General features: G+C 34.2%; 1 protein-coding gene across 3 annotated transcripts in view; it reads right to left on the bottom strand.

Annotated features, from left to right (window-relative positions):
* LOC129960303 (acetylcholine receptor subunit beta-like) overlaps positions 1-24,805 on the bottom strand; it is a 35,890-nt gene that overhangs the window by 5,120 nt on the left and 5,965 nt on the right. For 2 of the 3 annotated variants that reach the window (XM_056073639.1, XM_056073638.1), the window contains exons 2-6: positions 23,302-23,444; positions 19,777-19,821; positions 14,192-14,292; positions 11,672-11,837; positions 9,762-9,900 (exon numbers count right to left, since the gene is read on the bottom strand). In XM_056073639.1, the coding sequence (XP_055929614.1) occupies positions 9,762-9,900; positions 11,672-11,837; positions 14,192-14,292; positions 19,777-19,821; positions 23,302-23,444 (594 nt within the window). The remainder of the gene's footprint in view (positions 1-9,761; positions 9,901-11,671; positions 11,838-14,191; positions 14,293-19,776; positions 19,822-23,301; positions 23,445-24,805) is intronic. The other variant, XM_056073640.1, reaches the window with a different exon arrangement.

Genomic DNA, 24,805 nt, shown 5'->3' with positions numbered 1-24,805 from the left:
TGTGCTAGGGTTCCATTGTCATCCGCTCGGCCATAAGTTACACCCATACCCGCATACTCGTCATTCGTGAAATCTGACATGTTGTTTGCGAATGAAGTTTATCATCAATTCTACAATGCTCATTAATGAATACTTGCTCGCTGCTTTTATTTTCCTTGAACGCATGGGAAATTTACATAAGAGAAGGCTTCTTCTTTTGGACAACCTTGTTCCTAATCCTTGCATTCATAGGGCATTCTCTTCACCAGGATGATTGATATCTCGAAGTCTGTTTTTGCGATTTTCACCGAATAACGTCACCTACCACCTTATGTTTTATGGTAATTTTTCATATAGTTACTTTGTTATTTTTTTATTAATTTTTTACAGTTTCCAATAATTTTCGTACCCCCTAAATTTTTGTGATTTTCACTTACTTAATGTCGTTTGAAACCCTATGTTGTATGGTAATTCTTCATCCTCTTGATACTTACTATCACCTCTCTGAATTTATCGGCTGAATTCGGCAACACCCTATATATAAAGCATTATTTTATGATGCAAGTATTATTTTATGTGAAGCAGGATGCAGTTTTGAAGACAGTGAGAAGACTTTTTACATTTTTAAATTCTTTTTAATCCATCCGGAAAGCATAATTATTTACAAGCAGAGACGCGGACAAGGCATGTCCGCCAGAGCGTGTCACAAAAGCAGAAGTGGGGAAGAAGCGCGAAATAAATTATCCCTCGTCTTATATAAACTGAGATTTTGATAGGAAAAATATTTCTTCATAGTGCTAATATATTAATAAGATTCTGATAAGGATTTCTGACGCATGTCAATCACAAGTAAAGGAAACACAGGGTTCTTTTAAAAAGAATGTGCTTATTGGACAATTTTCTACTCCTTCAAGCGGAGAATAAGAATGTGTCGGCGTTTAGTCGATTCAGCAGTTTTATAAAGCTTCTCTTGAATTAATTAAGTAGAGAAAGTGGAATTGGATCACGAAATAAGAGAATATTTTAGAATGAAGTTACTATGGGCTAAAGTAAGATAAAACCTCGGATATTAATTAAATTGAAATTAAAGTTAAAATATTGCCGCATAATGAACTACTGATATCAATTCCTGTGGCTTGGTTGGCAAGACACGAGACTGTAGACCTTCACGACCCAGGTTCGAATACCAGCCAAGTCAGTTTTATCCAAAGACTGGAATTTTAATTTAAAATGTTATTTATTATTTCTCTAGTTTCTAGTTGATTCTAGATCTTTCTTTAAATGTTCTATCTGGATGTTTCTCGAACATTCTGAGAGTGTATATAAAGTCAAGTGTCACCAGTTGTGGTCGAGTTATCGGTCCTGTACGCTTGAGAGTTACTTTGCTTGAATAAATCTGATTACTTGTTCAACCTAACAGCCTTGTTATTTCCAATCTTCGTGACAAGTTTGGTGGAGGCGCCGGGTACTTATTCCTGCAACCGTGGACGATAGCGAAAACCTACGGAGGAGCCTTCGATTGAGAGGATTATCTTCCGAATTTGGATTTTACTCTCCAGAAAGCAGAAAAAGGACAAAAATGTCGGTAGAAGCCAAGCCCGTAGTAGTGACTGTTCCTACGCCCCAACAACTGAGGAGCCCATCGACATTCTCCGGAACGCCTGGAGAGGACCCTCTTAAATGGCTAAAGGAGTATGATCGAGTTGCCCATTTCAACAAGTGGGATGACATGGTGTGTCTCGCCAATGTATATTTCTTCCTAGATGGCACTGCTAAGCAGTGGTTTGAAAACAACGAAGACAACTTGAATTCCTGGGAAGCGTTTAAAAATGGATTACTAGGACTTTTTGGTGACCGTCAAAAACACACCAAGAAAGCCGAAGAACAACTTAAATACAGAGCCCAGCGCCCAGGGGAGAGTACGCAGTCCTATATTCAGAGCGTATTAGGTCTCTGCCTAGAGGTTAATCCATCGATGTCTGACTGCGAAAAAGTGTCACACCTAATGAAAGGTATTGCCGAAGACATTTATCAGGCCCTTTTAATGAAAGAAATCACCACTATAGCTGATTTCACAAAATGGTGCAACTATATAGAGGATATGAAGCAAAAGAGAGTAAAACGACAGAGATTTGAGAGGCTACCAAACGTCGTACCTGTAGCATCCATGGAGGACGAGCCAGATTTGACGTCCCTCATTCGCAGAATAGTGCAGGAGGAAGTTCAGCGGTTGGTTACCGAACTTAAAGCACCTTCGGAACCATATTCCCAGTCGTTAGAGGACCTGGTGCAAGGCGAAGTCGTAAAAGCTTTGGCACCGGTTTCAGCAAAACCAACCGAACCTCGACCAAGACCATCTTATGCAGCTGTGGCCAGACGAACCAGAGCCCCTGCTCAGAGGTTGCCCTTACAGTCAAGAAAAACTGATATTTGGAGAACTGCCGACAATAGACCAGTTTGTTTCCACTGTGGCCGTCCAGGACATGTTGTGCGCTATTGCAGAGAACGGAAAGCTGTATTTGACAATTATCGACGCCGCCAACAGAACTTCGAAACTGACGCTGAAGAAGAAGAATACCGCCGACCAAATACCATCCGCCGTTCCACACCCAGTCCATCTAGAGGCCGATCCCCTACACGCCGTTTCAGATCACCGTCACCGTATCGTCGATCCAGTCAGTCGCAAAGCCGCAGAAATGAGGAAAACTGAACGGAGCGACCTTCCTAGGAGGTGAGGCCGCATGCAACGGAAATCCTCCATCGGCCGCCAAGATGACGGGAAATCAACTGGACGTCATTACAGATAAGAAACCTATACGTGCTCTAGTCGATTCTGGAGCCTCATTTCCGATAAGTATCGACGGTCGTTAAAGAAGGTTTTGTTTGCTGACACCAAAAACCTTGTACTGAAAGTCGCTGATGGAAGTCTCATCCGACCGATCGGAAAATGTATCCTGCGTGTTCGGATAAACAGCCGAGAACTGCCGTTTGAATTTATTGTTGTGCCGCATTGTAGTCACGAAATAATCCTTGGATGGGACTTTTTAAAAGCTTCGCAAGCCGTGATCGACTGTGGTCAAAGTGAACTATACGTAGAAGACATTTGCCAAGACGTTGCCACACCAGACACATGGAAATTGTATGCCACAAAAGACTATACACTTAAACCCCATTCTGTGACAAAAGTAGCAGTATCAGGATACCATGTTCAAGGAGACCTAAACGTAGTCATTGATGGTAATAAGCAGCTGCTCTTTGAGAGAAACATCGCCGTGCCATCCATGGTATCCTTATACCATAACAAGAAAAGTGAAATTTGGGTTGCCAACTTGCAGTCCACGAACAGAGTAATCCCTAGAGGAATGTGCATAGGCCAAGCCGAACCACTGGATGGGGGACATTTATATGTAATTTCTAGCAAGTCAGATGACATCGATGCACAGCAAGAGACACCAAACGTCGAAATGGATTGTTCACCGATGTTGTCAGCAGAGTTGAACAATGAACAGAAAAACAAACTAGCTAAACTGCTACGACGTTTTACTGCAATCTTCACGAAGACTGACAAGCAGACAGCTGCACGGACGAATGTGAGACACCGGATTCACACGGGTGATCATACTCCAATCAGCCAACGAGCCTACCGAGTCTCATCGACCGAAAGACGCATCATTCGTGAAGAAGTTCAAAAGATGCTCGATAACGATATCGTCCAGCCGTCTGAAAGTCCCTGGTCTTCACCCGTTGTACTCGTGAGGAAAAAAGATGGAAGCTGGCGTTTTTGCGTTGATTATCGCAAGCTCAATGCGATCACGAAGAAAGATGTGTATCCTCTTCCTCGTATCGATGATACATTAGACTGTCTGAAGGGCGCCAAGTTCTTTTCTTCCATGGACCTTCGCTCTGGATACTGGCAGATAGAAGTAGACGAGGCTGATCGTGAAAAGACGGCATTTATAACACCCGAAGGATTATACGAGTTTAAAGTCATGCCGTTCGGACTTTGTAATGCCCCCGCGACATTCGAGAGAATGATGGACAATTTGTTGCGCCATTTCAAATGGATTATGTGTCTCTGTTATCTAGACGATATAATAGTGTTCTCGGAAACTTTCGATGACCATCTCACTCGATTAAGACTTGTTTTAAAAAGCCTTCAAGATGCTGGTCTTAAACTCAACCCGAAGAAGTGTCTTTTCGCGGCCAGAGAAGTAAAAATACTGGGCCATCTTGTATCTAGTAGTGGCGTTCGTCCTGATCCTGACAAAGTGAATGCCGTTAGCAATTTTCCTACCCCCAAAAACGAACATGATATACGGAGTTTTCTTGGCCTTTGCTTATACTTCCGGCGATTTATCAAGAACTTTTGTTATCTCGCTGAACCCTTGCAGATGCTGCTAAAAGGTGGTGCGGAGTTTCATTGGGGTCATGAAGAAATGAAAGCTTTTAACAGTCTGAAGAAAGCGCTTACGTCTGATCCTGTATTAGGAATGTACGACGAAAATGCCCCTACAGAAATTCATACGGATGCCAGTGGTTATGGTATTGGAGCTGTCTTGGTGCAAATCCAGAATAAAGCTGAAAAAGTAATCGCATACGCCTCCAGAACTTTGACAAAAGCCGAAAGAAATTATTCCACTACCGAACGGGAATGCCTCGCCATTGTGTGGGCAATCAACAAATTTAGGCCATATATATTCGGAAAACATTTTACAGTTAAAACCGACCATCATTCGTTGTGCTGGCTTATGAGTTTAAAGGATCCTTCAGGAAGGCTTGCAAGATGGGCCCTTCGACTTCAAGAACATGATTTTTCCATTCAATATAAAACCGGTAAGAAGCATAGGGATGCCGACACTCTCTCGAGAAATCCAGTGGAAGATGAGACTCATACAACAGACAAATCCCTAGCCGTTACCACGAGTATGAACCTTGCAATAGAACAGAAAAAAGATCCAGACCTTGTTAAAATTAACATTGACAACAACAGCCGATCCATAGAAAACAAAGGATTTGAATTAATTGACGGGGTTCTATACAGAAAGAATTTTGATCCAGCTGGACAAAAGTGGCTACCAGTCATTCCGAAACATCTACGAGTCGACATACTTCGACACTTCCATGACGCTCCTACGGCAGGCCACCTTGGTTTCGCAAAAACTTACGACCGAATCCGCAAAAGATTTTGGTGGCCAGGGATGTACCGAAATGTTGTCCGATATGTCATGCATTTTCGGGATTGCCAAAGACGAAAACCTATTCCTCAACGACCACCTGGACGATTAGTTTCCATCCCTCCAGCTATAGCACCTTTCCATCGCATTGGGGTTGATCTCCTCGGAAGATTTCCAAAATCTGGTCGGGGAAACAAATGGATCATAGTCTGCACAGATTATTTGACACGATATGCCATAACGAAAGCCTTGCCGACCGCCGAAGTCGAAGAAGTAGCAAAGTTCTTGCTCGAAGAAATTATTCTAAAGCATGGAGCTCCACGAGTAATTATTTCGGATCGGGGAGCCGTTTTCCGAGCAAGACTTGTTTCCACCCTTGTTGACCTGTGCAATATCGATCATCGTTTCACGACGGCGTATCACCCTCAAACAAATGGACTGACAGAACGCTTTAATAAAACTTTGACCGACATGCTGTCCATGTGTGTGGATACAGAGCAGAAAAATTGGGACGAAATTTTGCCGTTTGTGTCCTTTGCTTATAATACCGCTTAACAGGAGACGACAGGTTTTACGCCTTTCTTTTTACTTCATGGACGCGACGCCGAAACGACGTTAGATACAATGTTGCCATTCTCTCCCAATGATGTAGATGATGATTACGTCGCTAAGATGGTTGCCAGGGCTGAAGAATCAAGACAGTTAGCCCGAGTGCGAACCCTGAATGCCCAAGATAAAGACCGTCGACGTTACAACGCCAAACACCGAATGGTATCTTATGCTCCTGGAGATCTCGTATGGATTTATACTCCAGTCCGAAAAGTTGGACTCTCCGAGAAGCTCTTAAGGAGGTACTTTGGGCCTTACCAGGTTTTACGCCGTTTATCAGACGTAACATACGAGGTGCAAGATTTTGACCCTGAATCCCGAAGAAGACGACCAAGAGACGTTGTCCATGTACTGCGAATGAAACCATACCATGATCCCGACAAGCAAATTGAAATTGAGGACAGTCAAAATGAAAATGTCGTACCTGCCGAAAATCAAGAAATTTACAAGGGTCCCATGACACGTTCCAGAGTAAAAGCCCTTAACCTGATTGACAGCGGGGCGCTGTCTTTCTTTGGAGGGGAGTAATGCCGCATAATGAACTACTGATATCAATTCCTGTGGCTTGGTTGGCAAGACACGAGACTGTAGACCTTCACGACCCAGGTTCGAATACCAGCCAAGTCAGTTTTATCCAAAGACTGGAATTTTAATTTAAAATGTTATTTATTATTTCTCTAGTTTCTAGTTGATTCTAGATCTTTCTTTAAATGTTCTATCTGGATGTTTCTCGAACATTCTGAGAGTGTATATAAAGTCAAGTGTCACCAGTTGTGGTCGAGTTATCGGTCCTGTACGCTTGAGAGTTACTTTGCTTGAATAAATCTGATTACTTGTTCAACCTAACAGCCTTGTTATTTCCAATCTTCGTGACAATATCATTATATATATATATATATATATATATATATATATATATATATATATATATATATATATATATATATAGTACAAACTATAAAAATCCTAACTCTTGAAGAGATTTCTTTACAAATTTGCTCACAAATACTATGGAGCATAAGAAAATTTTGGGGATAGTTAATTAATTTAAAACGATGTTTCCATGTATTAAAAGAAACTGTTATAGATAATTTAAATTATTTTAATTATTTGCCTCTAAGTTACAACTCGCAATGTTTAATTAAATTTTACATAATTTTTTTAAAAATTATTTATAATTTAAGGGAAAAAGTTAATTTTCGGTGGCTTATATATCGTTCTGGTGCGAATAATAAACTCATTTCCATAAATAATAAAGATGTGAAAAATAAGAGAGTTTTTGTGATGATAATATTTTACACAAAAGATTTTTAACATTAAATATATTTTATTTATTTTTGAGAATGCCTTTATATACATTCGAGATGGCAGTCTATCGAGTATTAATTTTAATAGCAATAGTGCGAAACAATCCTTCTGTCTGTGAGCATGTTATCTGAAAAATATAACTCGCAAGAAGGATAAATTTTTGTAATGTAATCTAAACACCAACACCGTAATTTCTATCAAACTTTGGAACAAATCTATCAAAGGAAAGTCGATTTCACCTTACGAGTTCATAAGAACATGATAACTCAAAAACACAACAAGCTAGTAAGATTAAATTTGGTATACGGTTTTATAATCCTAAATGTAGTTCTATAGTAGATTTGGTTTGTGAACTTGACGTAAAATTGTTATTTCTGTGAAATATTGATTCAAATTGATGAAAGGGAAGACGTCCGAAATACAAATTCCCTTTTCTTCGTTTTACATGAAGCATGAAACGTGCCACATGTCATCTGTGAGAAAGTCTAGGTATGCACAGTTCGTCCAGGTTTATGCTTGGATGAACTTAAAACCATCGAAAAATGTCTGTTGAATGTTCAGTTTGTTTGTCTTTTGAAATAAGTTTGTTTCTGAGCTAATAAACCGCTGTGATCAAATTATTTACATTCATGCCTTAATGAAAGATATTTGACAATTTCAGTTTAAATGCACTATAACAAAATTTTCTGGTGAATTTGAATTGCACATATTTTCTGGAATAATATGTACGCGTTTCAGGCTTAAATATCTTACTTGATTAGGCAGAAAGTATCTCGTAAATAGCGGAGCAATTGATAAGTCATATAAAACACTTATAATTTAAAACCAGCATTTAAGCTTCAGATTTCTATAGACTACTAGTTTGATTAAAAGGACCCAAATAGAATATTTTTAACGTCGGAGAATACATGGTTGATTAGAAAGTAACCGGACTTGCGTTGAAGTGTCCAAAGAACTGGAAATCTCTCATATACGGGTTATGGCAGCAACTCCAAAAGGTTAGAAATGTAAGAAGATGCCTCAGTATAAGTCATCTTTGGATTCAACGACACAAGAAGACAGGTATTTATCAATAACTGTCAAAAGGGACAGACAAATTCTACAGCAGACTTATGTCGACAAGAGTCGGCTCTATAACTATCACAGTTTTGAGACAAACGAAATAGACGCAGTTGTCACCTGATTGGTCTTTATACCTGTCAGATGAATAGTGCTTACTGCAGCTCATTATCAAGGTCGGTAGGCCAAGCTCAAATAAGATATTAATTGGATACCAGAACAGTGGACCTATATACTATTTTCTGACAACTTAACTCAGCCGTTATGGTGATTTTGGACTGTTGGTTTGGGGTGCATTATTCTGGCTTCTTGAACTTATCTCCAATACTGAAGCGACAAATAAAAGGACATATTAATCTGGAAATCATACTGCAACAACATGTTTGTCTGTTCAAAGTTGCAATATGCTCCGATTTTATAATTATAGATGGAGATATCCGTTCTCAACATCAACCATCGTAGAAGAATGCTTTAAAGAACAGAATATCATCTATTTTGAGTGGTCGATTTGAACCTAGTTCATCATGATTAGGCTAACTCTGTAGACGGGTTGCAGCATGTCAACCACCTACTAAACTACTGGAAAACTTCGGATAGTCATGACTTAAGAATGGGACTGCCTTCCGCAAAAACAGGTCGGTAATTTAATGCTTAGCATGCCCAGACGTCTTACATCACATAAGAAGCATACCACTAAACCGGTGAGAGTTAGTTTTCCTAAACAAGGCAATTGCTCCAAGAAGCAATTTCTTCACTTTATTGGGGTAAATGAAATCTTTCTTTTATTTTGTACGGTCATTTTATTAAACAAGTTTCATATTTGTGCTTTTTCCACATAATTCATAAAAACTTAATTCTTAATAAATTCTTCATAAATTCTTAATTTATAGAGAAGAATGTATTTTTGACACTGTTGATGATTTTGTTGGCAGCCTTATAGCGCCAAATTCTTAAAGAATCAGAACAGAAAGACGAATCGAAGCGTTAATACATTAAATTCATCTCGAAAATTTCTGCTTTATGCATTTAAATTATTTCTTTTCAACCTCATACTTCATGAAATTCATTTTTGCAGAAGAAAAATAGCAGCAAGCTGATAATTTGGGGAAGATCAATGCCAAATAGTGTGGCTTATGGGTAAATAAAGACAAATGACTTGACTTTATAGCAAAAAACACTAATAAAGAATGAATCCCCCAGGACTAAATATAAGAAAGTGTCAAAATTTCATACAAATAAAGATAGCTATTTCAGAAGATGAATATTTAAATCATCCTGACATATTTAAGAAGAAAATAAATCCCAACCCATAGAATCAGTTGAATGAAACTAAAGCAGACTGATTTCTTTTAAGGAGGAGTTCGTATCTAGTTGTGGGGAAACATAACCCATCACTTTCATGCATAGCTAGGAAATGCATAACGGTTAAATCTGTCGAAAGAATATCGTAAATTTCTAATATTTTGCAGAATTTAGTTTTTTAGTAAATATCTTAAACTAATCTTTGTTTATCGATCATACACGTCACTATTCTATTTCAGACTGACTGATTTCTAACTGAATTATTTGATCGAAGATAAATGAATTCGACTTGTTTCAGATTAAACGTATCATCAAATTCTATTTCATTACCAACATCGACTACCATCCTTTTTGATTCGGACTTTGCAGAAAGCAATTTCCATAAGTTGTTCTCTATGAGGAAATTCGTCAACACATAAGCCTTGTGCTTTAAATCTGTAGTTGAGTAGTTCATTTGAAGAAGATCACCCTGTAAGAAATCCTGTTAGTTAGTTATTCATAACAGACCTACAATCATGCTTGAAATATTAGATGCTTAGTATATTTAATTATAATTATGCAAACACACAAAGGAGAATATTCATTAAACTCAACTCTCAATATGAATACATAAAATCTCAATATTCTTATAAAAAGATATTGGTTCAAAGTCTAACATACAGGAGAATTTATAGAATGTTTACGGCCGATATTATGAGTCAGTAGTCGTTTCAATTTTGAAATTCGAAAGCAATAAGTATCATTACTGATATACTTCACGCACCAATTTCTTGAGCTCTGTATATCCTGCTTGCAATCCGATTCTATTCGATGCTCGATTTTACTTCAATATTTCGTAAAAAGCAATTTCGATATATTTTATCTCAATAAAGTGCGTTTCATCTGAAAGTTATAACTAAAGGCTAAATTTTATTATTTTCCCAAATATTAATTAAATTAATTAATATTAATGAATTAATTATTAATATTTCTTTTCCAAATTTCTTAACCTTCTCCAGTAAAAATTATTATTTGTTGATAAAAAAATGAGTTAATTATTATTGACAATTAAATAGCAAGAATTAATTAATAATAATTAAATAAATCTGCGCTTCTACTGATATTCTTTATTGATTATTCATTTGTATCCAGATCATAGCAATATGTAAGTGTAATATGAATGCAAGTGATGTCATACGTTGATTATTAAAAGTAAATTACTTCATGTATACCAAATGGCATCAGAATGGGTTAAAGGTATAGTTTCTCATTTTCAAAACTGGTAAAGCAGTTTCCTACACATAAATATATATGAGGTCTCAAATGCTAAAATATTTTATATTAATTGTTTTCTAATGATATATTTAGAACACTTCAAATTTCTATAATTTCAAAGACAATATTACAACAATTATTAAATTAGTTAAATAATAATTTATCTATTGATTATTTAAGCAATGATTGAAGGATGATTTTCAAGTTGATGAAGAAGAAGTTTTCAACATGGCTGAAAAGACCATTGTAAAAGATAATGAGGGAGATAATTTCTTATGCTCAGAATTGTAACTGGTATTACTCCATTGTTAAATAAATTCAAATGAAGCAATATACCATTCCAAAGTGTGAAGGCAACCGAAAGAAAGGAATTAAGCCTCCATGATTCAAATAGATTCATGTTTAAACCTATAATTAAGAGATCATTTTTGGCTCACAAAACATAAAATAACACTTAAAATTTTACAATAGAACTGGAATTTATTTACAGGAAAAACTGTATTTATTTTAATAAATTGGCTATTTATTCAATCTAAAAGAAATGCTTTATCGAAAAAATGAAGGAAAAAATTTTCCGAAACTGTCTAATACAATAAGCTTAATAATTCAATGATTGAGATAACTGAGCTTAAATTTTGAAGGTTACCACAAAACTAAGTACATTCTACAATTTTGTGCAAGTTAATCATAAGGGTGAACTCCTTCTTATAAAATATTAAAGCATTTTTTCAAGTGGCTACAGAGGCATAATATGGTTTTTTCATCCCTCCTCCCACTGTCTTAACAAGCGTCAATGACACCTGAAGCATAGAACCTTTCAACGACCATAAACAAACTGGCTCAATTAAACATCTAAATTCTATCTGTCATTTGCTACTGTCAATAATTATTATCATATCATTTTCCAAGATATATTACCTATGCTATACACATTTAGAACAATATGCACGACTCTTTTAAAGAGAATGTAACATATTTGGACTTACCTCTTCACTAACGGAAACAATTCTAATTTCGCATGTATGCCTGTCAAAAGGAAAATATTTCATGTTTGGAATACAAGCTGTTCGAAAAACCCACCTTGGAGCCCACCAGACACCACCATTAAACACAATTGGAAGCGGGTCAAGAGTCATTTCATTTTCAGAGACCCTTAAAATATGAATTTCATTGCTGAGTTAAAAAAAATTCAATCACTACATAGATGAGCAGATATAATTTAAGAAGCACTAAATAAAGGGCATTTCTATAGCAGCTGCCTAGTTATTTATTTTGTTTCGCATAAAAGCAAGGTAAGATTATGATGCTTCTAATGTGCTTTAACAAATTTATAATTCTGTGCTGATTTCTCCTCATTCCTAATATTTAACAGTGTAAACATTGAAATAAATGAAAGAAGTGAAATTTTCAGAATCTTTCCAATTTCAAAATGTGGGTTACAATATTAGCAGTGGAGCCTTAATACAGTGTGTAAATTATTATTATGGAATGCAGCTTCCTAGAAGACTCATATGGTCTTTAATATATCCAATGTGGAGATAGCCGAATGGTGAAAATATGTGATATCCATGAATAATAGCTCGGAAATTACAAAAAAATTACTAATTCGGATATTCTGAAAATGCTAATTTATGGTTTCAAAGATGATGATTGAACAACTTTTGAAGAAATGTATTCCGACATGCATTTAAAACTCCGTTAACACTATCAGGCATTTGAACGATATGCTTTTGCTTTTTTTTCAGGGATAACTTTCATATGATGTACTGTCTTAATATATAATTTAAAAGGCGTTTGCTATTAAGAATTTCTGGATAATTCTATGTGATTCTAATAACTTTCGGCATTCATTTATTGGATAAAAGCAATTATGGTATGTGATTACGTTCGGAATGAATTTTTTGAAATGCGCTGTAAAATTGTTATAATTTTGAATTCTTGCATAAAATAGATTGAAAAAACATTTATAAAGCCAAAATATGCTAGTTAAATGTCAAAGGCTATTTAAAAATTGAGAAAATAGGGCGAAGTTTCTTTCCCCAGCCAAAAACTGTTTAAAACGAAATAGTAATTTGTTCAAAATCTTGCAGATAGCTTAGTAAATATACTTCCTAGTTCCTGAATTAAAAACGAAACTTTCCTTGTATCCAGTTTTTAAATATGGGGTTCAATTGATAAACAATATTAAATTTTCGGGTTTTTTTTTTCCCCATTAAGAAGCCTTAAAAAAATTTCATAATATTTTGAAATAAGCAGACTGCTTATTCTCTAGTTCAGAAATTGCGGAACATATTGAGAAATTATTATATCAAATTTGATAAAAAATAATGCATTAAATTTTAATTTCCGATGTTTTTCATAAGAAAATTCTCTAAAATTTGGAATTTGAGAAAATAATATTTAAAGATGTAAAAGAGAACTAAGCTATGTAATAAAAATCAATGTACCTTCCCAAAGAAAGCTTAGAAACAAATTTCAAACGTTTTTCTGTAAAAAACTGTTTAGAAATTAAAAATATTTGAGTTTTTGCAAAAAATCCACTTTTTTAACGCAGTTATCTACCATAAATAGTCCTTCGACAGAAATACTAAATTCTTTGAGTGTATATATTGTGCAATGAGATGGTGTTTCAATGAAACTTTATAGAATACAACCACACCTCGCTTAACGAACACGTTGGTGATTCGCAAAACGAGCAAAACAAAAATGTAAGAAATATAAAAGAAAGAAATGACACTTTTAATGAGAGATGCTTCGCAGAACAGGTTACGAGAATACATCGTGATATCACAAGTAGGATGGCCTATATCTTTGGTCTGATTTTGTGTTGAGCGCTTATTTGAAGAGAATCCTTAATTCTTAAAGGAAACTTTGGCAGGATAGCGTTGTCGACTCCCAGAAGCAACTGTCTGTCAAGCTTAGTCAACGAGGCTAAGCTGGCCAAGATTACGAGGCGAGAGGTGGATGGCAAAGACATCGAAGAGTTGATGAAAGAACATAGTCTGTACTATCGAGGAGTTTCTGGAGTTGCATTCTGTGTCACAGCAAAAAGTTGCGATGAGATTTGGTCAGGAGAGGGGGGAATTATAGCCTAAGCAGAGTAACAACCGTTCAGGAAAATAAGAGCGAAGCTAAAAGTATGGGAAATAATTGCATTGTATATTGAGATGTATCACCTTAATCAAGCAGTAATACTATATCTCATTTTCACCAAATCTTGAATCGTAGCTAAAGACAAAAAGACAAATGTCATTAGACAACTTTCTTTCAAAAGAAAAAAGACACCATGCATTATAAATAATGAATGATATAGTTATAAGTCTTTTTTTGGGGGGGGGATAGAACGCATTGTCCTATTTAACATGAATTCCTATGGAGAAAATATTTTTGGCTGAATGATTATTTGATTTTACAAATAAGATTTGGTGATGAATTGTGCTCGTTAAGCGAGATTCCGCTGTACTCTCTTAATTAAGCATGTTTCGATTTTTAAATGCTAAAGTTACCTGTTAAGAACTTTTAGGTGTGGTATCCAAATTTCATCTGAGGAAACTCTTATAAATTTGACACTACCATTCTCCCAAATCAATCGATCATCACTCCATGCCTAGGGGGGGAAAAATTCAGCGTTTGAATGAATTTTGAAATTCATTTCAGTTTTTGTTTCAGCAAGTTTTTTTTAATAAGAGAAATCCTTTCTTTCCTGTACATTTGGTGATTTGTTATTTAAAATTAAAATTATTTAAGAGATAAATTTATTATTACACATTTTAAAAGTTTCAAGAAAATTCTCCAGATATTTAATATAAATATAGTTACCAAAGAAACACTTGCTTTAATTTTGTCACTAATAAAACTTCAAAAATATTAAAAGATATATAATTTTACTCACATATCCCTGTGTTTTTTTATTTTTATTTTGTACTTTTATTTTTCGACACTATTCTGTATTTAAAAATACATACCTTCATGGTTCTTAAAACATGATTTTTAAAAAAAATACTGATTTCAAAAGTTTTGTCTTCGAAAAAACGGTGTCAAAACTGAGCTACTGTTGCAATCCCTTTTTAATATCTCACTGTAACTGCTTTAGAGCTCTTCAACAAGGAGTATGTCCTAAAGTTTAATTCAAGAATAAAAGGAATACAATAAAATCTCCCGTAACCGGCATTTTCAAAATGACGACATTCTAGAAGGTTAAAATTAAGAAATCAATAAATACCAAACAATTATTTGGTGATTAAAAATGATTGCTTAAAAAGGAAAACTTTGTTTGCCATCCGTAATTTTCTTCTCTTTTTAGGTAGCAAAACGTGTGTTGACAAAATATTTTTCAAATAAGAAACCCTTTCTCGAAATATTAGCAGAGCTTTCACTGATTCTGATAATGTAAATATTTTGATTGAGTTTTAATCCTCGTGCCAATGAAAATAATCGTAAAATCAATCTGATGATGTTTAAAGAGCGTCTGAAATTGCTGGGAAAAAAATCCAACTTTTTGTTGTTTTTAAATCTCACGGCGTAAAGCTTGTGATATTTACCAGTTTCCGAACATCAAGATTTATTTACAGAAAAGAAGGATACATATTTTTTTTTCTCGCTTTAAAATTCGTTTTCTTTGCGAATTTGTTTCTACTCTTTATCATTGTTGCTACTGTTTAATTAATATCTAATAACTTTAAACGAGCAATTCTTACATATATATATAAATTTATTTCGTGCATCTTGGAAACGGCTCTAACGATTTGGATCAAATTTTATATTTATATAAGATTTGCTTTTTTAGTTTTCCTATATAGGTGTTTTCCCTGAAAAAATGTGATTTTACACAAACACACACTAAGACTTTTTTATAACTAACTATTAGAGCCTTTTTCTATCTGCTCTCATATTGATAATGTCATATAGCGTCATCTCGTAAATTTTTGTGTTTCTTGTTGGCATAGGTTGATAACTGACTGATACTTCAAGATTTTGTGAGATGGCGCTGATGATTGTGAGATGAAGTAAGACTGAAAAATATTCATATGTAATCAGTATGTGATTTGTATCTGAATATTTTCTCGGAAGGATAAAAAAAAAAAAAAAAAAAAAGAAAGAAAGAAAGAAAACCTGCCAAGCGAAGTTTGGTCTTCCAGGTCCCCGGTCAACAGGTTATTATACTGAAGTACTGAAGGGTTAATAAAAAGTTTCGACAAAATTTCAGAGTACGCCAAACGTATCCTGTCAGGACAAAATGACCGACAACTGTGATATGATATTTTCATGATATTTGTCCAGCATTCAAAATATCAAAGAGATCCTAGAGATATACAGGGTGGTTATAATTAAAGTTCTACTTTGAAATGTTCATAAAATGAAAACTACTGGACCAAATGTTATCAAACTTGGCAATAGTTTAAAGGAGATTACGGAAATTTCTTTTCAGCAAAAAAAATCAAAAACTCACCACCAGGGGGGAAATGGTACTATATGCAATATTTTTAAACAAAATAATACAGAAAGACATAGGTTTAAAATGTGTGTAATCTATTCTAAACGAAACTGTTCTGTGGGGTTATGCAAAATTTGCAATCGCTTGTAATTGGCTTGCTGCAGGAAGAAGCAAATGATTTATGCAGATGCGCTATACACGTCACTTGATTTTACAGATAAAAGTGATCTTGTTTGTCAGAGTTCTCATTGTTACGAAGCGACATTGTCTCTAACCCTGCAAGACTGAACTTTTCTCGTTAAACGTTATTATGAATGTGACAGCAATGAACGGCGTGTTTAGCAAAGGTATCTATCATTCAGTTAGAGGAATACGCCAAGGGTCAATGACACCACAGGCTTTGGGACCGAAATTTCCCCACTTCTTGGCCAGCCCTGTCACCAGACTCTTAACCCCTATGACTTCTGGCTATAAGGTTATCTCAAAAACGCTGTTTATGGTGATAATCTAAACAATTTGGTGGAATTGAAAGATGCGATACACCAACATGTCCTTACCATTCTTCCTGATATCCTAAGAGCTGTTATTGAGAATAGAATAATATGATTTAACTTGCTTTCAGAAAATGGTGGACGCTACATTGAACATGCTTTGTAACAAGTTTCAGAAACGATTAAACACATTTTAAACCAACGTCTTCATACCCTATTTTGTTTAACAAGATTTCATAAAGCGCCATTTCCTCCTGGTGGTGAGTATTTGAATTCTTTTTGACGGAAAAGAAATTCCCATGCCCTTCTTTAAACTATTACCAAGTTCGATAACATTTGTCTCAGTAGTTTTCCTTTTATCCCCATTTAAAAGTGGAACTTTAATTATAACCACCCTGTATTTTAACATCTTCTACTAACAGTGTAAATCAATATTACAAAAGAAAACACCATTTGGAAGATCAAATATGCGCTGTTATGATGCAAGAAGAATCAAATATAAATTTATGCAGCTATGGTTTACAAAGCAGGTTTATTATGTAACGTGTCAATAATCTTACAGAAGTCACTCAGAATTACTAGTATCTGAAACAAGTATTGCAAAAATAAAACATGGATTTGCAAGATTCATAAATCATGGATTTCATGCATTTGAATATATACTTATTAAGAGCATCACGCTCACGTACTTGTACGAGGGTTGTATTCAGCGATGTTCACAAGGATTTCTTATGAATTAGATGTGCTTGATGTACGTTACCGATCAAATGTAAGTTCTTAAAAAGATCATTTAAATTCATACAGCTTTCGGTTCAAATATATGCACACTTCTATTTTGGATTATGTCTATTTAGAAATTTCTCACGATAAAACGTACCCCCGTTCACCTATTTATATTCATAGATTTTACACCAAATGCATAGCTGTCATCTGAACCTTGAAAACTAAAACAATTAAACCAAACTTGTGCGACTTAATCGAATTAACGCTGCGTGTCCAACAGAATTAATCATAGAGTTGTCCGAACTTTTTTTACCGACTGTTTGAAAGTTTGAAAGTGTTCGGACTTCTGTTGTGAAACGAGAATTTGGAGAAATATTTAGAATTTCACGGAGATTTTCTTTTAGTGATGACCTGTTCTTTGTTTAATAGGAGGATAGGCGAATGTGATGATGGGGAGGAAGTTCAGTAGTTGGCCATTTTGTGTTTTGGGGACAATTACCTTGAAGAGAATGTCAGTTTGATGAATCGGTCAATGTAAAGACGGATAATGCTAAAAATAGCAGTCGCCCACAACAAATCCTGTCGATACTGCTACGTTCAGTGGTGGCTGGGTGGTCGGCTGTACACAAGGAGAAGTGTTGCCCTAATTACTTTAAGCTAAGCAATACCCTTTAGTAACCACATACGACGTTCCCGCCTGTGCAGAGGATTCATAAAATTTCAGTCCCCTCCCTTTATTTTTAGAACTTCAACAGCTATAGTTATTAAAGTGGTGTTTAAATATTGTAAAAAGGCTATTCACAATAGAATGAAATTCCTTAAAGCACCATCTAAAGGCAAAATTCAATGTCAACTCTACTATTCCGAAAACAATACGAGAGACGGAGACAAAGTCAGCAACAAGTTGTGGAGTATCATCGATTTAGCAAGAAAACATAGCGAAAATTAACGCTAAGATGAGAACACGTGAAACATGCATTTCTTTGGACACATTTTCCAAATTTTCAGATTTTTGGGAAGTTTTTTTTAGAACTCCTGCTGTTATTTCAATTTCAGAATGTTTCTGACATAATTGACTTAATGCATTTTCAACAGGATTAATAAATTATCCTAATAATAATTAAGTGCTCCTATAATTCATGTGCCATGGAATCATAGTTTGGACTTCACGTCCAAACAAACGCGCATTTTGGGTCTTACAGTTTTAGAATCAATGTGTACAAGGTGTCTTTTCGTGTTAATTAGATATAAGGCTCTACAATTTTATATTTCACTTTATTCCCTATTTGTTATCGTTTCTGAAATAAGGAAGCTTACTTCAAATATCGCTTGTAGGTGTGCTATAAAGGTCTTATCGCATAACACCTGACCACTTTACTGTATTTACATAGCAGTTCTGTAAATGTCACCATTCTGAAACTGGAGGGAGGGGGGGGGGATCAGGATCCGGATTTGAGCAGATACCCTATGGGTTCCTTTGTAAATCTGATTTGTTTCAGTATGTTTGACATGCTTTCGAAATCTTGCAGAATCCATTCAAATTATTCTGTATATTTAATGCAGAACATTTATTTTTAAAGTTCACGTATTGTTAACATTAAGAAACAATCATTAGTAATCCTACTGCCGCAAAATCATCAATAACATTTAAACAGAACAATGGAGGGAAATAATACAGGTAGTTAAAAGATCATGAAGAAGATAGTCATTCTTTTTATGGTCTTAACTGCAAAACAATCATAAGTAATTTCACAATATGTATTTGTATTCAACACGTTAACCATATGAATACTGCAACGGTGTACTTTCTGGACAGTGGTGGGGTGATGGAGTGAGTGACAGAGGTATAAGCATATCGGATGATAGTTTTGACAACGACAAAAGATTTTTTTGCATTTATTGAGTTAAAATTCACATATATGTCTTGAGGAGGCTTTTTATGACTCGGGCTCATTATACTTTTAATAAGCCACTGAAAGGAGTAATACTTCTAGAGATATTAGTATATGGAATATTTTCATCATTATTTTATTGATAAAGAAATTTTACGAATACACTCCCATGTAAATGATGTTTTCATTTGTTTATGTTTTTCCTTCTCGTTGAATCAGTAGTTTTTTTGGTTAAATTAAATAAGTGATAAGATTTTTATGTTAATAATGTGTTATGAGAATTTTTCAATTTATTGAGTACTTCAAGTGAATTTGTATTTGTATGTATTTTTTGTATTTTTTTGTACTTTTTCTAATTTGTATTTTTTCTAATCTCACAAAGGCAAGAAGGTCTTTAAATGTCTTTAGAATAAAAATGTATACTTTAGGGTTTTTAAGAATGCATCTGAAATTTTTAATGTATAGCAATTGATTCCCAAAATACTTTCAAAATTTTCATAAGATTTGTTGCAAAAGTTTGAAGCATATGTAAATTTCAATTTAGTACTTACTACATGAGTTACTCCTTCTAAAATAAATTCACCTTTTACTTCATCCTGTAAAGATATTGATAAAATAAATAAATTTAAATATAATAAAGACATTAATTTTCAAAAAATAGGAAACAATGAGTTGAGGATTCGAAAAATCCATTTTGGGAATCATATCTGTCCATCAGTCTGAGAAACTACTCAAACACTATAAGAGTTAGAAGAACGAAATTCGGTATGTTATCCTTACATCAAATTTGTATTATCAGATTATATCAAATTTTGAACGAAATCTGAGAAAAGGAAAACCGTATATTTTTATCAATCCATGCACATGGGAACGGCCTAATAAAAAAAAGCAACGAGTTACATAGGTGAAATTTGTCATATATATTTATCGCCAGGTTTATTAATCTGTATCAAATGTTGAACGAAATTCGACGAAAGATTGTTGTTATTTCTATTCATGGACATATGAATGCAATAACTCAGAAAACAACAAGCCAACTTATTGAAATTCGATGTGACTTTTGAACCAAAATATTAAGTCTGTTTCAAATTTTGGATGCAATCAGCCATAGGGACGATGCACAAAATGCATATTTGATATTATATATATATATATATATATATATATATATATATAAGCATTTGATTTTCTGAAAGCAGAAGGCAGCAATGAATAAAACTTTGTAACTTTAAGTTCGTTTTATTCTCTCGCGGGAGGCATACATGATTTATTTACAAGAAGGCGCGGCCAAGGCACGTCCGCCACAGCGCGGCATAAAAGCAGAAGTCGGGAAGAAGAGAGAAATTAATTATCCCTTGTCTTATATAACATGAAATATTGAGAGGGAAAATATTTTTTCCACAGTGCTAATATATTATTAAGATTCTTATAGGGATTTCTGACACATGTCAATCACAAGTAAGGGAAACACAGGGATCTTTTAAAAAAGAATGTGCTTATTGGACATTTTTCTAGCCCTTTACGCGGAGCGTGAGCCGATTCAGAAATTTTATTAAGTTTCTCTTGAATTAATTAAGTTGAAACAGTGGAATCGGATCAGAAAAATAAGAGAATATTTTAGAATGACTTTTTGGGCTAAATTAAGATAAAATTTTGTAAATTAATTAGAACTGAAATCAGAGTTTAAAATATCATTACATATATATATTGTAAATCATTATGAAAAATGGAAATAGAATTATTTTTACAACCTTAAAAACCTATTTAATATCCCATTAACTTACTGATCACCTACTGCATTCACATTAAGTTTACTTACAATGGACAAAATATCTTTCAGCAAATAAAAGGTATCCCACAGGGAAACTAGTTTTTCCTCTCTACTGGCAGACCTATTTATTCCCTTCTCTGAAACAGCTGATGTTTTAAAAATCAACTCAGTTTTCAGATATGTTGATGATCTGATTATATTTGAATTCCTAGATTTCAATTATTTTATTCAAAATATTTATCCATATGAGCTAAAACTTATCAAAACCATAATCAACAACACCCTTTAGTATTTTAGACCTAATTCTAGAAAAATAAAATATAAAAATTGATATTTATGACAAAAGATAGGATTTCAAAACTAGTGTTTATATTATATATTATTAGTGTTTAGTTTAGTTATTATTGCTATTTTAAATCAGCTCATAAGAGTTAATAAAATATGCTACGAAATCAATTCAGTCAAAAATCATATCAAATGTTTAATACATAACCTCACCATCAATAGCATCCCCATCAATTTTAGAACCTTTAATCAATAGCTTTAGGTTGTAAGTAAAGGATTGCATTTCAAAGCTATGCTGGTGCAGTTACTTGAAATTGCGCAGAGTTACCAAGTTACCGATTGCGCAGAGCTACCCAAGACAGCAAGGTTTTAATTGAATCTCGAAAATGGGTCTGTTAACCAGAATTTAAAGGTCCAAAATATTTAAATATTTACAATAAGCATATTTTATTTAATATTACTATTTTTATTCCATCCATCCTTTATTTCAAACTAATATTTCTCCTTCATAATCGCTCCAGGATTTTTTTTTTATTTATAAAGTTTTTACACTTTTCCCTTACAATTCGATATCTATATATTCAATCGATATCTTCATCGCACCCAAAAGTTCTTCAATTGGCAACCCTCACAAACGCGCGTCAAAATTCGCATCATATGAAACACGGCAGATGCATCGGCAATCCACTAAACGAAGAATTTGTTAAATTTTATTTTTATTATTTACAATTCTTTTCTTCCATTTTTGTTTAACCTTGACATATTATGCACTTCCCTTTGTATTTTTCATATCGCTTTTCCATCTCTATAGCACTGGTCTATTATAAAATTTGGGGTGAAAACAGTATCGCTTCACTTAATTGTGAGGTACTCTCAGTAGAAGATGTTATAATTATTTTTACAATCAGCACTGATTTCATCTCCTGATGAGCAAACTGACGTGTCTTTCTTCAAATTTCACATTATGTTTCCATTTTTTATATTGATTTATAATTTATTTCCACAGCGTTCTTTGGATTACAGAAATTTATGCATCTGCTCCCCATGCGTTTTGTAATTTCTCCCTTTTTTTCATATTTTTTAAGCACTTTACTTCCTTACACCAGTTTTTCGGTTTTCATTATATTTATAATCTTGAGGTAAAACGAGATATCTGGATTTTCTTATGCATCTCATTACATCCTAAGAACATTACCCATCCTCTTGTGAATGGCCGAATGGAAAATTCCTTCTGCAATTAAGAGCTGAAATATATTTCGGTGTTCTCTTACAGATAAATTCAAAAATCAATAATAATTTTTTTTTAGTTTTATAAGGTGATTTCACAGTTATCAATTACCAAGTAGCATCAGGTTCACACATGTTTCACAATATTACACAAAACTTTTCAATATCATATATAATATTATGCAGGATTTATAATATTATGTAGTATTACAAATGTTGTCCAATACTTAAGTTTTTCCTTAGGTAAGTAATTGGCAAGAAAATATATGTGCAACAACACTTTTTCTTAAGTGTGAAACATCAGAAAGATAATATTGATGATTGACATGCAATGAGAAGTTACTAGCTACACGTGTTATAAAAAAAAATATGAGCAATAACTTCCTTCTCTTTGCTGAGAAGTATCAGATATCACTTAGCACGTGAAAGGCAGTTGCTAAATATATCATATTCGAAAAAGTTAGAAATAACTCTTAAATACTTTATGTAATCCACTTAAATTATGTTAAAACAGAAGACAAGTATTCTGAATTTTCTGAAGATGCATACACATGGTATTTGTGTTGTAATTTTTAACACTGGCTTTTTCATTAGAAGAAAATTAAAATCAATGTGCTTAAAAAATGTATAAATTTTCTAGAACTACTTTTCCAGAACTAAACAAGTATCAAACATATATCTGGAAACCAAATGGTTTTGCCTGCTTATGGATGATATGGTACCTTTGATATTAACGATGCCATAAAGAGACAAAAGAAGATTCGGCATAAAAAATAAAAATGCACATACTTACAAGACCCTGAATGCGAAATACGTTCATGGCGATGTAAGATTTATGTTCACTTCTTGCATACAATATCGGAGTAATGGAACGATCATAATCCTTCAACACCTTTTGTCTTATTTCGGTTTCATTCTCATCTGCACTGACGAGCCCTAAAATCAATGCAACGCTGTTTTGTATACAATCAAACTGATGAAATTAACATGGAATATTATACTCAAAGTAAAGGTAATTTCTTAAAATAATGCTAGGTTTCATTCAAAATATATCAGTGTATTTCACTCTCTATTTGGTTGAATAGGATCTATTTAATTTTATAAGGTAACTCAAGTTCCTGACATAAATTTCTATGCCAAGGGCAAACCTTTTCTGTATAGAATCGCAATCTACTTCGAATCGGTATTTATAAAAGGTTCGTCGAATAAAGATTGTTTAGTTTTACAAAATTAAAAACAATATTTATCGAAAAAAAAAAAAAAAGATCTTTTTATTTTCAGAAGTTTCCATCACTTCTCTTCATAATCACCTTCTATTTTTAAACACTAATCGTAAATGGTCCCAAGCTTCAGAATTCCCATATTATTTTCTTCTGCCGACAGTTCATTAAGCTAAGCGTTTATTGCATTGAAACAAGAGACTACGTGCACATTTCCATCACGCAGCTCATTCCTCTTCCTCTCCCTTCTTCATGAGATTGTGATGGGACCTAAGTATTTCACACCGTTCCAGATAACAAGCGCCAATCATTAGAGTTGGTATAATCCCTCATAATCCAAAAACTGAGAAAATTAAAGCTGACTCTCTCAAAACAAAAGATCATGGCAACAGTCTTTTGGGATAGTAAATATCTTTTGGTGGATTTCATGCCAAAAGCATTCGATCAATGCAAATCGTTATTTTGAGACTCTTCGGTGAACCACCTAAAACCACCAAAAACCTTTCAAAAGTATTTTCTAGAGGAATTGTTCTTCTTCACGATAATGTCTGTCCCCGCAATGCTGTTACAACTTAAGAATTGTTGGATTAATTCGAATGGAAAATTTTTAATCATCCACCTTATAGTCCGGACCTTCCTTTGAGCAATTTCCACTTTAACCCGAAGCCGAAAGAGTTTTTGGGTTCTGGTAAATGTTTTGGAAGTAATTAAAAGTTGGAAAATGCAGCGACTTAATTAATTGGCTACTGAAGAATGTAACATTAAAATTCTGAAGCTCGTGGCCAGATAGGACAAAGGTTTAAATGCAGGAGGTGATTATGTAGAGAAATGAAAGCTTCAGGTATGTAACAGAACCTGTTACATACCTGAAGGTAACAGGTTACATACCTGAATGTAACCTGTTACCATATGTTTTTCAATAAATGACCATATGTTTTTTAATAAATATCATGTTATTGTTTTTTTCATTTTGTATAAATAAACGGTCTTTGCTGTTGTTGATCGTCGTAGTTTTCCTTAAAGACCGTTTTGTAGCTTATAAAAGTGTCCAAGCGGAACTGAACGTAAGTCTACGGA

The sequence above is a fragment of the Argiope bruennichi genome, chromosome X2 (assembly GCF_947563725.1).
Source record: "Argiope bruennichi chromosome X2, qqArgBrue1.1, whole genome shotgun sequence".
NCBI lineage: Eukaryota > Metazoa > Arthropoda > Arachnida > Araneae > Araneidae > Argiope > Argiope bruennichi.
This window is presented reverse-complemented; position numbering and strand designations above follow the sequence as displayed.